The sequence below is a fragment of the Rosa chinensis genome, chromosome 5 (genome assembly GCF_002994745.2).
Source record: "Rosa chinensis cultivar Old Blush chromosome 5, RchiOBHm-V2, whole genome shotgun sequence".
Taxonomy (NCBI): Eukaryota; Viridiplantae; Streptophyta; class Magnoliopsida; order Rosales; family Rosaceae; genus Rosa; species Rosa chinensis.
This window is the reverse complement of record NC_037092.1, coordinates 45,594,014-45,607,961: the sequence shown is the minus strand read 5'-3', so window position 1 is coordinate 45,607,961 and position 13,948 is coordinate 45,594,014. Positions and strand designations below refer to the sequence as shown.

The window sequence follows — 13,948 nt, the reverse complement described above, 5'->3', positions numbered from 1 at the left end:
GATGCTATGGGTGATATTGTTGGTCGAGTTTGTATTACTGTTAAACAGCGACAAGCGTGGCCCATGGCCCACCATTGTACCGATACTGTCCCAACTTAACCACCCGTTAGGTGTTGGGTTTTAATTACAAAAGGCCTCGGTACAATTGGGTGAGATCCACCCACATATAAGTTATATTTCATTTGTCACTTTTCCAATGTGGGATCTTTCCTCTCCAACACGCCCCCTCACGTGCAACCTAACTCTAGGTCTGCACGTGAAATTAATTAATCCAATTTCCACATTAGAAATTGGGACACAAGTCTCATATCGGAGACTTGGTCGATACAATCCAAGGCCCACATTGGACACTTGGTAATTTCAATGGCAATACAGGGAACCCCAATTTGGGTTCATGATACGTGCCTACGTGGAGACGCAATTGGAGAAGGACCCGCTCTGATACCATGTTAAACAGCGACAAGCGTGGCCCGTGGCCCACCATTGTACCGATACTGTCCCAACTTAACCACCCGTTAGGTGTTGGGTTTTTAATCACAAAAGGCCTCGGTACAATTGGGTGAGATCCACCCACTTATAAGTTATATTTCATTTGTCACTTTTCCAATGTGGGATCTTTCCTCTCCAACAATTACGGTCAATTCTGTTACCTCTCCAGATATTGTTGAGGCCATGGCTTGCATGGCTACTTGTTCCCTGGCAGTGCAGTTTCACCTTTCTCCTATTATGTTTGAGACAGATTGTCAGAGTTTAGTTTCTACTATTGAGGCTGAGAGGGAGGAGACTTCATCCTTGGGTCGTATTATTGAGGATATCAACTTTTCTCTTGGGATTTTAGTTGGTTCTTCCTTGAGACATGTGTATCGTGAAGCTAATATGGCTGCCCCTAATTTAGCTAAACTTGCTTTACATTCTTCTTTTAATCTTTCATGGAGTGGGCTTGTCCCTCCTGATATTAGAGGCTTTGTGGCTTCTCATTGTACTCTTTGATTGAGCAATATAATTTGATCGTCCTTCCCTTCAAAAAAAAAAGGATTCATGATCAATACAAACAAAATAGTCAATCTTTCGTGATTACTGAGAAAAACTAAAAATGATTTTTTCTCTTTGAAGAAAAAAAAATAGAGTTTCAGATTGTGTAAACTGAGTGCTACAGATATAGATATATATATATATATATATATATATATATATTGAAATGATAGATATGTTTTTAATATTTCAAATTTTGAAATACTTGTGCCGAACATATATTTACATTTTAAAAACTTGTAGTTTGATTCCTTGTTTTCATTCTACAATCCAGTATTACAAAAATAGTTTCATAAAACGTTACAGGACACACTCTAAGATATTGATGATAGTGTTAACAAAATTTAAAGGTTGATGATTAGTATAACTTACAAAACATTTTATTGAATAGTTACCATTTATTGACATCAGTACTCAAATATTATTGTGGAAGGACATTCAAAACTTCTTATGGACTGTGTTCGAGGAAGATGTCAAATACCATGGAGGATCAAGATGCTGGTAAATGAATCAAGTAGCTTGCACAGCACTTCAATTCAATTATGTTTAGGCATATTTACAGAGAAGCAAACTTTGTAGCAGATTGTTTGGCTTCTTTAGCACATAATGCCCAGAATAATCCGATATGATTTTTTTGTTTACCCATTTCCGTGTCCTCAGCGTTCCATTTAGATCAGGTGGGAGAAGATGTTTGTAAATGTTTTGTTGTTTAGTTTTGTTTGTTATTTTTGTTTTAAAAAAAAAAAAAGCGTTTATGGCGAAAGAAATGTAGGAAATTCAAAAGTTTCACACATTAATTTTAATTTTTTTTCTTTGCAAATGGTACTGTAGACAGAAAGTGATTAATAGGACAACAAAAACAAGGAAGTTTTAGGATTTCATTAATACTTGTAGGAAGGTATATTTAGCTAAATGCACAGAAAACAACCGCTGATTCAGAGTTGAATGAAGGACTTCACGCTCAGAAATTGCATACAAAGGGCAAGGTCCATAAAAAGAAAATGAAGTAAGGGACTATAATATTAGCCAAAAAAAAAATGTCGCTATTCATCCCCACCCCAAGCATCATCTTTCAATTTTTGTCGCGTGACTATGCGGCTCCTTCGATCATTTTCCTGTTTCTTCAAGTCTCTGGACCCGAAGGCAGTTGAAGGTAATTTCAATCCCATTCCATGTGCAATGAGCCTCTGGGCAGTTCTTGCTGATGTTTGTGGCCTTTGCCGAGGAGGCTCCAGATCTAAAATGAATTATACAATGCATGAATATCAACAGTATATGGACAATCAGACCAAATAAATATTACATGTACAAGCTCAGGTACATTGCTGATGTTCTTTTATTTGGTTGTGTATCCAAAACCAGGTCATTTCAGGTATTCATTCAACTATCATTCCAATATCAACCATGTATTATTATAAAATCTAAGCCCCAAAAGAACATCGTTTTAAACACAATTATATCAACACGAAAAGCAAAAGCAGAGGATCCTACTTCAATTTAGGTAGCCATCAAACACAGAGATATAGTTTTCCCTTATCCTTGAGATCTTCACAACAGAATATAAATATACTGCCTACTGAAGGTCTTTCAATTTTAAACATGGGTGAACCCTAAGTTGCAAGTAGTCTCAAGGATATCTATCTAATTAATAAGTTAACTCTTTTCTCATTACCCAATTAATTCTTTCTCCTTTCTCCTTTCTCCTTCCTCCACCTCAGATTGAAGTTGTAATATTTCCTTGGTTAAAGTAACAGTATCAGAAAAAGGATGCTAGAGAATTTCTTGCTACCTTGAATTAACTAATATCTTTTCTTTCTCTTTAATCATTGTTTTCTACTGTAAATATGCTCTCAAGCCGCCATTATTCATGCTCCTCCATACTTAGAACTTTCTTGTTGGCTTTATTTGGTAATTGGGCATGAATTGCCTACTATACAAACAGGCCTTATGGTTACCTAATAGACTACACTTGTATATCCAATATTTTGGGATATCTTCACAGATCTTACCTCCTAATCAGTGAAATCAGTCACTGTAATGTACGCAGAGTTTGCAGACAAAAACAATGTTGTATAAAACTGAAATGGTGATGTTGGTAATCAAAAGGCTGACCAATGTTCAATTTAGCTGACTTTTTGCAGGAATGATCCTTGGATGAGGACCTCGAAGATGGATATTCTGGTCATTAAAAAGAGGATGTCCTCTTTAGAAGGGGTCCTGTACATGCATAACACATTATTCACATATACATGCATCAGGAAATTGTTCTCTCTTTTTCGGAAAGAAACAGGCTATGTGGACAAGGAGTCCTCAGCTAGTAAACATACTTAGAGGAACAGACAAACTCAACAGCCAGCAAGCCAGCCTAGACAGAGAACCCTAGACTACAATTGCTCTGCAATCTAGCAAATTAAAGGAAAGAGTAATCCTTAAACTCCCCAGAAACAGATGCCCATAGAGAAGCCCAGAATCCAACTCTATCCCAAAGTTCTTCCAACTCTGCACCACTATAGACTTCAAAGATCCTTTAATTTCTTTTTATCCATACCATACAAATCAGAGCAAACAAACCGCAACCCCATAGGCCTTTGGCCTTTTTCCTTTGCCAAAAGCACGAGGCTTTTAACTTGACAAATCAGACTTCCATTCTGAGATTGCCTAAATCACCCCTGCCTCCCTACATAGCTTTTGCAATAAAAAGAAGACAAAATCTGATCAGAAGTCCCCTGAAACTTGCACAAAATGCTCTGGTGAAGGGATAAACAGCAGCTTGGTTTCCTCCTTTAAAGAATAACGCAAGTATTCACCAGAAATTTATTAGGAATTAGAATTTTTTCTTTTTTAGAGAATATTAGGAATTAGAAATTCTAATCTATGATTATCTTGTTAGGTATGATGCGCTAGAGCCCAAAGGCAAGCAATCAAATGAAGAATACAAATTTCTTAGAAAATTATTTTGTGTCTACTTTCCTGCTATGGGGAACTTTGGTTTGAAGCCAATTATGAATTTGAAGCACTTGGAGAGAATCTAAATCATTTGTGGAGGAGGTTCAAGATTCTATTTCTTTAATTTATCATAAAAACCTACCATGTGTTCCTTAATAAATGTTCACATTCTTCTGACATTTCCAGCAACGCTACATTTTTCTGTTATCTCTTCAACTGAGTTTCGAATAATGCAAGTTGCTAATCACCTATTTGATTGATATCTCTATCCACATAGACTCTGTACAGATTCACCAATGACTTGCATTAAAATTTGACGAAACCCTAAACTAGAGGAGATAATTCAGTGATGAACCCACCTAACTTCTGACTTTACAAAGAATATACAGCAGGAAATAAAATTTACTTGCTTATGCTGATTTCATACTATCAATTTCCTGAAGTTTTATTTCCAAATGACTGTACACAGAAAGTGATCAGTAGGACAACAAAATCAAAAGTTTGGGCCTTTCATTAATACTTGTAGGCAACATATACTTTAGCTAAATGCACAAAAAATCAACAGCTATTCACAGAGATGAATAAGTTCCCTTGAAGACCCAATTTAAACTTCTCAGATTTAAAATTCATTTACTAGGAAAACCACTTGTGGATCCTGGGTAAAAGTCCTGTGTAAGGTGTATGTGCAAGAGAACGTGGACAAAGGGTAAAACTTAAAAAGTTACTTTGCTATGTTACCTTTTGGTGAAATTGAACTCAGAAGGGTATCATCCTCATCAAGCACTCGAACTGTCATAGAACATTGAATATGACTACGAGCCTCAAGTGCTGCAAAATTCACCAGGTAATTCAAATAATTGTAAAGCAAAACTCAAGCAGACAACAAATCACAATAATGCTTGAATAAGCTTACAAATAATGCTTCAAGGTAGTCCAACTGCCAAACAGATAAAAAAGCATAAAAAAAGAAACTCCGAGAAAAATGCCAACAAACTAGAAACAGAAAAACATGTAGTTTCCAGATCTTTGTGCAGTCTAAAGACCATCTGACCCATATTAGAAACGGAATGGGGACATCTATTGTTCCACATAGTTCGTCCATTTTAAAGACCACTTGACCCAAACAGTGCGATAAAGACGTAAAGAGCCATAAGCTCGTGAGAATCTGGGTCCATTAGCAAGAACCCTGCTTTTCGTAATAACCCAAACGGCGTGACAAAAGACTTCAGGAGCCGAAGTTCCTCCACCCCTTCACCTTTGTAGTCTTACAAAATTTCTTCTATGTCTTTCCTTTCAGAGCACTCAAATCCAACCAACACACTCCAAACCCAAAGAACTTTGGCTTGACGAGGAAAGAATAGGGGAAAAAAAGAAAGAGAGAGAAAAATAAAAAATCAAAAATAAAATAAAAATCCTCCCTCTTGGGTCTCCCAATTCACCCCAGCCACTGCCCACTATTAGTCCTTCTATGAAGTTCCTCTTTCTTCTGTCATTGAATATTCTACAATGAAACCTTGTATTGCCACCACCTTTTTTCTAGCCAAACCTAATTGAAGTCTTTGCGTCAAAAAAAAAAAAAAAAAAAATTCTCCAAAGCTCAGGTCGTCCAATGGCCCCAAAATTTTATGCACCTCCTCGTATCAGCAGTCAAACCTCTTTCCATATCTTCCGTCCGACTCTTTTAAGTATAGCTTCCACCTGGTTCTTCTCCCTCTAAACATCACTAATTGTTTCCCTGCCCCAATCTTTTAAATTTTTCTATCAAACTCCTTAAGAGCCCAAAAGGAACTGTGCACAAGGCCACTCGTATGTAATTTGTAATGGCAATTTTAAGGAATTTGGCACTACTGACCAAGATTGAAAACAGTTGGAACTTGGAAGCACTGACTAAAATGCTAAATTGGTTGCACAGGGACCAAATAGAAATTTAACTAAAACACATGAGACCAAAAGTTATTTAACCCTATATGTATTCTCACAAAAGCCAAAAGTAATAACTTCAAAAACTAAATAATTGCACTTACCAATCGCTGGTGTTCTGAAAACGGCAAGGGCAACCGTATCATTAACCCAGCGAATAACAACTCCATGATCTCTGAAGTCCTCAAAAAGATTCTCCAACTCTATTGTCCTAGTACTTGGTGGACAGTCAGCTAAAACAAGAATGTGACGTGTGCCATATTTTGCTGAAGTCAGAAGAACAATCTTTAGTTTCTGCATACTATGTGAGATAAAATTTATACACCTAATGACCTAAAACATCTAGATGCTCTTCAATACAGCTCAGAATTAAAAAAAACACCTCAATTCTATCATATGATAAACTAGCTTAAATAAGTTCTGTGTGCAATCAACATGAAGATTACTATATGGCATTAATTATTCTTTTTTGCTTCACTAGTAAGTTTTAATACGTGAAGTGAAAAAAATTATGACCCTGCAAACTTACAATGCGGTGACTTGAACAGTGGAAAGATTAACTTACAGTTTCTTGTTTCTTCACTGCCCTCTAAATTATGGCCCTCATTTTCTTCCTCCAAGCTATCATTATCAACTACAATCTTATTAGATATTTGATCACTGTACAGTTCACGTTTCTTGTATGCAAATGTTCCTCTTCCACGCCGCTTAGGGGTTTGAACTTTGGTATCTTCCAAAGAAAGTTTTGATACTCCGGGCAAAGATTGTGAGGAGAGTAATTCATCAGGTGTGCGGTCTGCAATAGCTTCCCAATCTGTAGTTGCAAAATAACAAATTGATCATAATTGTGCTATAATTACTTGAAAATAGGAGAAACCAAAACCTTACTGGATATAAGAGAGCATAAAAGTACCCAAAAGACCACCATGGCACTAACAATGGCAGTTGCAATAAAGTCTTGCTGAATGCCAAAGGGAATCTCATAGAAGGGTGGGATTAGTTATTTGATAAAGCAATGGTATTATATTGGATTAACAATTTTCTCCTTGTATAATTCTCAGTATCTATTATACTGATTTCTCTACTTTTTGTTCTCAAAGTGAATATAACCAGCACCTATGTTTACCTTGTCTTCAAGATAGTACTCCTCAGACCAACTAAGCACAATTGGGTTGACCTTTTTCTTTTAAGGTGCTTTACAACACCCATGTTTTACCCATCCATTAACAGATGGTTTGAAACAACCCCTAAAAGCTTGACAACTAGATTGAATGTCAAGTAAAGCTCCAACTTATGCCAATTGATTAAACAATTCCAATTTGCCTCTCCCACAAAGGCAGAACGATCAAACACTAGTTATTCACCACAAAATACTACACTTGACCCTCACACAAGGTAAAACACAAAAGGAAAAGATAGGTACCATCATCCGAAGACCCATTGCAAGAAGAAGAACCCTGCGATTTCGTTGAGTTTTCAACATGTCCTTGACAAATAGAACAAAAGCTCATTAAGTATTCCGATACGATCGCAATTCGAGTAAATGTAAATGAGTTCTGATAATGCAATCTGATCAGCTTTTTGTTTAACTAAACAGAGGACAAAAATGAAAAGAAACAGTACCATCTGTTGAATTCTTTCCAGGCATCAAGCTCTGCTTCTCTGTAGCAACACTGAAATCAAATCAAAATTTAAGTCCGGACTTTTTCTTTTCCTGCAATTATTGGCAACTAAACACGAAATCAAAGAAAAAGAGTGAGTACCCAGAAGAGGAAGAGTGACGAAGCTTGATGGCGGAAGCGCGAGACTGAAGGTCGTCAGCTTTGAGAGAGAAGCCTTTGGAGGAGTAGAGCTTGGCCAAGTCGCAGAGAGCAGAGGCCAACTCAGGAGAGTCTTTGTTTTCGAGATTGGAGATTACCGATTCCAAAAGAGCTATGGCTCCGTCGGTGTCTCCTGCTGTTACAAGATCTTCCACTGCCTCACTCCAGTTGTCTTCTTCTTCTGCTCTGGCCATTGTTCCGGCTAGTTTCACTTCTGTTTGCTCCACAAGTTCATGTCGCTCGAGCTTTATTTTGATCGAGCAGCAAATAAAAATCCCATTTGTATATTTAGAAAGGGATAAAAACCCGCAAATCCGGACCGGCCTGTCAAACGGGTCGGGCCATACTTTTTTCGTCACCAAAACAGTTCGGACCGGGCCTGCACTTTCAAAGTTACGGTTCGGGCCGAACCCTGCCTTTCAAAGTTGGAAAAGCCCGTTTAGGCCCGTCTTAGTCAAAAGAGACAAATATCCATGTATTATTGGACTTGATATACTACCATAGGATCATATACACTAAATTGTTTCTCACTCAAATACCTAAAGGGCTAAAGTCCTAAACGACTAAACGTCTAAACCTATAATCAATCTTACTATCTCAGCCATTTCTCCTCCTCCTTAAGTCGTCTTTCCTAAACCCGATCTGAACCCAGAGCCTCCGCCTCCGCCTCCACCTTCGCCATATCCACCAACGCTGTGAGTTTCTTTCTCTCAATTTCTTTGATTCTTTCTCTTAATCTCTTTGAATCTCTATTCATATGTTGTGATATTCTGTTACAGTGAAGTTTGTTGTTTGATTTTGGAGGTGTCTGAAAACAGAGTTGTGATTGTGGCTTTAGAAGCTCTGAAGGTGTTCTTCTTCGAAATGGTGGCTCTGGAAGTGTCTGATGGAGTTGTGATTGTCACTTAAGAAGCTCGAATTGATAGTCTGATTGCTTAAGTGAGTAAAAATTCATCTCCCTTCTTCTCGTCCTATCCCTTCATCCTTTGCTCGAAGTTGTTCATATTATGGCTAATCTAATATCCTAATTCATCTTCCTATTTTGGTTATAGCATGGCTATTGATGGGAGTGCTATTGTACCATCGCTGACAGCTCCAGTGGAACCAAACCCTCCAGTGCCTGATGCTCCGATTAAGCCTATAGCTCCAACAGCTGGTCGTCCTCCAAGAGCAAAAGCCAAGAGGAAGAGGGCTGAGAAGAAGGCAGTCAAGACACTGAATGTCACAACCAGGTCCAACGTCTAGGCACACTTTGAGAAGTTTGATCGGCTAATAGTGGAAGTGGTGGATGGAAAGAAGCAGGAAGTTGGACGTCAAGTAAGAGCAAAGTGCATGTATTGTTCTACTGACCTTGCTGGAGATTCTTCACTACTAGAAATCTGTTCATTTACATCACGTCATTTAAATCGGTCAGACTTGCACATGATGTAAAAAAGTAAGTTAACATCGTTTTAGAAAAATACCGATTTAAATGTATACTATTAACATCGGTTCTTAAAATGACCGGTGTTAAAAGTTTTGTTTGAAAATTTGCGAGAACCTCTTTTTCGTGGACGCGCTAAGTGTTTTAATGAATTCAAGTACGCGGGGAGGAAAACTTAAAATTTTCACACTTAGAAAAAGAAATTGCGCCCGACCCCAAAACTGAAACAGATCGAAGACCACTCCTTCATTCTGAACTCACCCCAAACTGGATCTCCTCCCAAACTCGACCTCCATTCTGGACCCTAAGCTCACTCGAACTCGCCGCCATTCTGAGGTCCTTACTCTAAATCCAACCCCTATTTTTCTTTTTCGCTCTTCGACGTTTTCTTCTAGTTGCTTTTATTCTATGGATTTGTGGGCTAGAGCCCGGCCTCACATATAAGGAGAATGAGTTATGGATGAGTCTCAGTTTCCTACTCTTCTTCCACCATGACCGATAAAGCTGAATCGTCCGACCCGTAATCCCTCAGATCCAATTCCTCTTCTTTTCGATTTTGACCTAACTTTTTTGGTTTTCTGAAATTTTTATTTTTTAGGGATTTTGATTTTTGATGCGATTGCTTTGAAAATTGTTGCAATAAGGGGACCAAGAGGGATTTCAGCACTGCGATTCTCGAGCGGAAGAAGGCAGTAAATGTCCTCGTCGTCGATGAGGCCATCTACGATGACAACTCCGTCGTCACTCTCCACCCTGAGACCATGGAGAAGCTTTAGCTCTTTAGGTGCGACACAATCCTCATCAAGGTGCGATTTTGATGTGGTTTTGTTGGTTTATTTGGAATATTGTTGAAGAAAATTGATGGAATTTTGCTTAATTAGGTTTTGGGTAGTGAGTGAAGGATGGATTTATAGTTGGGTTGATGGGTTTTGTGTGTTTTGTTTGAGATCTGGTGACTTGGTGTATTTGGGTGTCCAGAAGTTGGGATTTTGATGTAAAGTTGTATGCTTTTCTGCTGGCTCTGAACCCCTGTACTATTCTTTAATTGTCTTAATCACCTTGTTTAAGTTGCACTCTTGTGATTCCTAATTCTGACATTGCATTGGATGATAGAAAGATAGGGTGGACGGTCATTAATGGTAAAATGTGAATTATGCAGGATGTCTCAAAGAGTGTGACAAAACTTGCCGTGAGAGAATCCCGAGCTCAGGATTTGAGGAATGAAATTCTCACCTCTAAAAAGTGACAAGGTTCTGAGCAAGAAGCCCCCTACTCCTCATCTGCGAGTTGTGCCTGATTATCTGTTGGATGCAACAACTAAAGAAGCCAACGAGAAAGTTAAGCTTGCGAGAGCTGCAATGGGTAACAACAACCCTGGTCGCCGTGGATTCAAGAAAGATAAGGACCCCCTTAAGTCACTCAGTGCTCAGGTATACTTTAGCTTCCTTTTTGGACTTATTTCTTCATGATTATACTTCATGTTGGTAGGCAGAGACCAGAAGTTGCTAATTGATTTGTTATAATCTAATGCCAGGGACCCAAGAAAGGAAGATGGGAAAGAAAAGATCGCAGTGACAACCATAAGCAAAAAAGGCAAAAGACTTAATTTATCTATTTATCTCATCCATGTGTTGTATAGACAGAGGGTTTATTAGCCACCTCCCAATTTGTTTCAATCTTTAGTGTTGGTATTTGGCTTTAAAGTAGCTCATGTATCATTCATTGATTAACTACAGAAACAAAGGTGAGATACAAAACAATGAGACAGAAATGATCATATCATCATCCTCATGTGGACGGACTACTTGCGTCAAATGGTGGCGGCAAGCAGAGAAGATTGGTATGTTAGTTGTATGGTACTCATTTTTAGCTATTCAGTTTCTGTTCTTGTGTTTTACAAATTATGGTAATGAATTTATAGAAAAAAAATTTAGATACTCCGATCGTTTTTTTTTTTCTGGCATTCACTTCTGGTCAGGATTTGTATTCAGGCACCATGAATGATAGACTAATTGGACTGTTTGTTTATGACTGGATGTTTTGTCCTCTGGTTCAATAGTTCTAGTACTTGTGCCCCTTGGTTCAATTTCTACTAGTATATGCTATAACTTTCTAGTCACTAGCATTGTTTATAAACCCAAGTCCTGGTTTTGCCTTATTAAATTTATATGTTGCAAAAATTAAAGCTAGAATTTTCTTTAAAAGAATTATTGGCACTGTTGTGCGATCTATGCAAGCGGATCAAAAGGAGCAAGGTTGGTATCTTTATGTTTTTCCTTAGAATAGAATACGTACTGCATATTTTTCTTGTAGAATTTGATCGTTTCTAATTTTTATACTTTCATAGCCAAGTTACTTGCATGCATCTAAAACAATCAAAATATGTTGTTGTATTATTAAGTTTTCAGAGGATCATCATTATTTCATTTCTATATAATGAATTTCCATAGTTGTTTTATTCAGTTTATCTCCCTGATACTCTCTCTCTCTCTCTCTCTCTCTCTCTCTATATATATATATATATATATATATATATATATATATATAACATGGAAGCAGAGGTGCAATCGTTAGAAGAGCTTCCAAAGCAGCTATTCTTGGAAATATATGAGCTTTCTCAAGCAAAGGTTTGTTTATATGTGTGTGTGTGTGTATTTGGTGATATTGTTTAATTTCATGGAACTCAGCTGTCAGATATGCAGACGTTATCAATTCTGTTGTGCTTCAGGCAAGTTCTAATCTTTTCCTTTCAACTTTTGACTCAGTAGAAAGAACTTTTGCAATTAGTTTACATGTCTGTGCAGCTTGCATGGCCTGACATTATCAATTCTGGAGAGGATACAGAATCGAACCAAGGAGAAGAAGTATTGCTTTGATCATGCATTCGATCCTGACTGTACTAATTTGGTAAATTGATTCTTGAAATTTAGCGTAAACCACAGAAGATGTAGTTGTTGATTTCTGGTAGCTGTGATTGGAGTTATTTTTCTGACTGTGTTTTATATATGTATACAGGATGTCAACACAAAATGCATATCGTCCGTGATCTCTGGGGTTGTTCATGGTCTCAATGCAACTGTGTTTGCGTATGGTTCTACGGGAAGGTACTAAGAACATGTATTCTTGTGTTTCATTTTCATCTTTATGCTCTCCATATGAGCTGAGGTAGTTTGCGTTTATGCTCAAATAACTGTTCATTGCATGTGTGACTAATTTACTTTTTGGGAGTGTTTGTCTGAGTTCTGAGGTCAATGTCCAATGTGCAAGTATTCTTCTGATTTTGTGATTTCACCACGCTTTTTTGTCATTTGCATTGTCGATCACTTGATAAATATTCTCCATTATGTCTTACATCTTTGTCTTTCTGGTTTCAGTGGTAAAACATATACAATGGTGGGGACACAAAATGATCCCGGGCTCATGGTTCTCAGTTTGCATACAATATTTGATCTGATAAAAAAGGACAAGAGCTCTGATGAATTTGAAGTTACCTGCTCCTATCTTGAAGTCTATAATGAAGTGGGTCATGCAATGTGTTATGAAAATTTAATTTATTATGCTTTACCTCTATTCTCGTAGAAAAATGTGTAAATATTCTAATTACATCAAATATAGGTTATCTATGATTTGCTTGAAAAGTCATCCGGCCATTTGGAACTCAGAGAGGATCCAGAGCAAGGAATCATTGTTGCTGGCCTCAGGTGTATAAAGGTCCACACTTGGCCACTTAGTTGCATCCCATTTAACTTTCCACAAGTGTTGTCAATCTACCATTCTGCCTTATATATCAAATGTTTTTCTTAAAATAATTTGGTTTTTATATTACAGTAAGCAACAGTATGTGTTAATTCAAGGGCAACTATGTCTGTACTATGGGCAGAATTTTCGCTGATCCCTTATGACATGTGCCACTAATTCAGGTTCAGTCAGCTGATAAGATCCTTGAACTCTTAAACGTGGGGAACAGCCGACGGAAAATTGAAAGCATGGAGGCTAATGCAACATCTTCTCGGTAGGTACTATATACTCGTTACCTTTGGAAATATTGATGGTTACCTGCATCTAGGAGTATGAAAATAAGAATTTGTAGGTGATGTTCATGCATTTTGGATTGAATATATAGCTGGTAATGCTTTGTAGAGTTAGGAAATTATATAGATTGCTGAGAATTTGATTATTAATGTTAGTGAGCCTTTGAATCATTTGGAACTTGCTTGTGGCTGAGAAGTTGAAACTTTGAACTGGGGGTATATTTGCTAATTAGCTATATTGTCGTGTTGATTAGCTTTCCTTTGATAGTTTAGTGGCATATGCATTATTATGAAGAACATTTTGGTTTAATTAAGTATTAGCTTGTTTAGCCCCATTGTGACTTATGTTCTTTAATACATTTCTAGTGGGCGGTAAAGACGCGCAAATCATATAGCCAAGCTCAAATTGACGAGATGCGCATTGAAGTGGCTGATTATATACAGAGTTGGGTGTAGGACTTGTGGCTACGAAGAAATTTTTGAGTAAGGCTAGCTAGTTTTTGCTTTGAAGGAAAGTTTGGTGTATATATGTAGAACTAATATAGTTGGTTGCCATTATGTTTATGGGCTAGCCTTTGTAGGTTTTGGGGTTTTATTTTGTGAATTATGTAGAATCATGAATGAAGATGAGAAAATTAATGGAAAGCCCCAATTTTTGGATGATGAGAAATGTATTTCTAGATCTTTTCCAACCACCACCAGCTAGATGATTATTTGCACATCATTCTTATATATATGAACTAATGTATATAAATGGGAAACAAAACACTAATGTC

The 13,948-nt window shown here is 37.4% G+C and overlaps 1 protein-coding gene across 2 annotated transcripts; it reads right to left on the bottom strand.

Annotated features, from left to right (window-relative positions):
• Positions 1-1,880: 1,880 nt before the first annotated feature.
• On the bottom strand, positions 1,881-7,990 carry LOC112167037 (coiled-coil domain-containing protein R3HCC1L). Of its 2 annotated transcripts, XM_024303992.2 has the most exons (7): positions 7,662-7,990; positions 7,522-7,571; positions 7,322-7,384; positions 6,464-6,712; positions 6,003-6,164; positions 4,717-4,806; positions 1,881-2,269 (listed from the first exon to the last, which is right to left on the bottom strand). In XM_024303992.2, the coding sequence occupies exons 1-7, from the start codon at positions 7,910-7,912 to the stop codon at positions 2,076-2,078; spliced, it is 1,059 nt and encodes a 352-aa protein (XP_024159760.1). In that variant the 5' UTR covers positions 7,913-7,990; the 3' UTR covers positions 1,881-2,075. The 2 variants fall into 2 exon arrangements, with proteins under 2 accessions (XP_024159760.1, XP_024159761.1); XM_024303993.2 differs by lacking the exon at positions 4,717-4,806.
• Between the last annotated feature and the right edge of the window lie 5,958 nt (positions 7,991-13,948).

Bases quoted from the DNA above. Each gene is read 5' to 3' on its own strand.
- LOC112167037 (XM_024303992.2), bottom strand. From the start codon at position 7,912: ATGGCCAGAGCAGAAGAAGAAGACAACTGGAGTGAGGCAGTGGAAGAT. The intron at 7,572-7,661 runs GTACTCACTCTT...ATTTGATTTCAG, and splicing joins CGTCACTCTTCCTCTTCTGG to TGTTGCTACAGAGAAGCAGA. The intron at 4,807-6,002 runs GTAAGTGCAATT...TGAATTTTGCAG, and splicing joins TTTCAGAACACCAGCGATTG to CACTTGAGGCTCGTAGTCAT.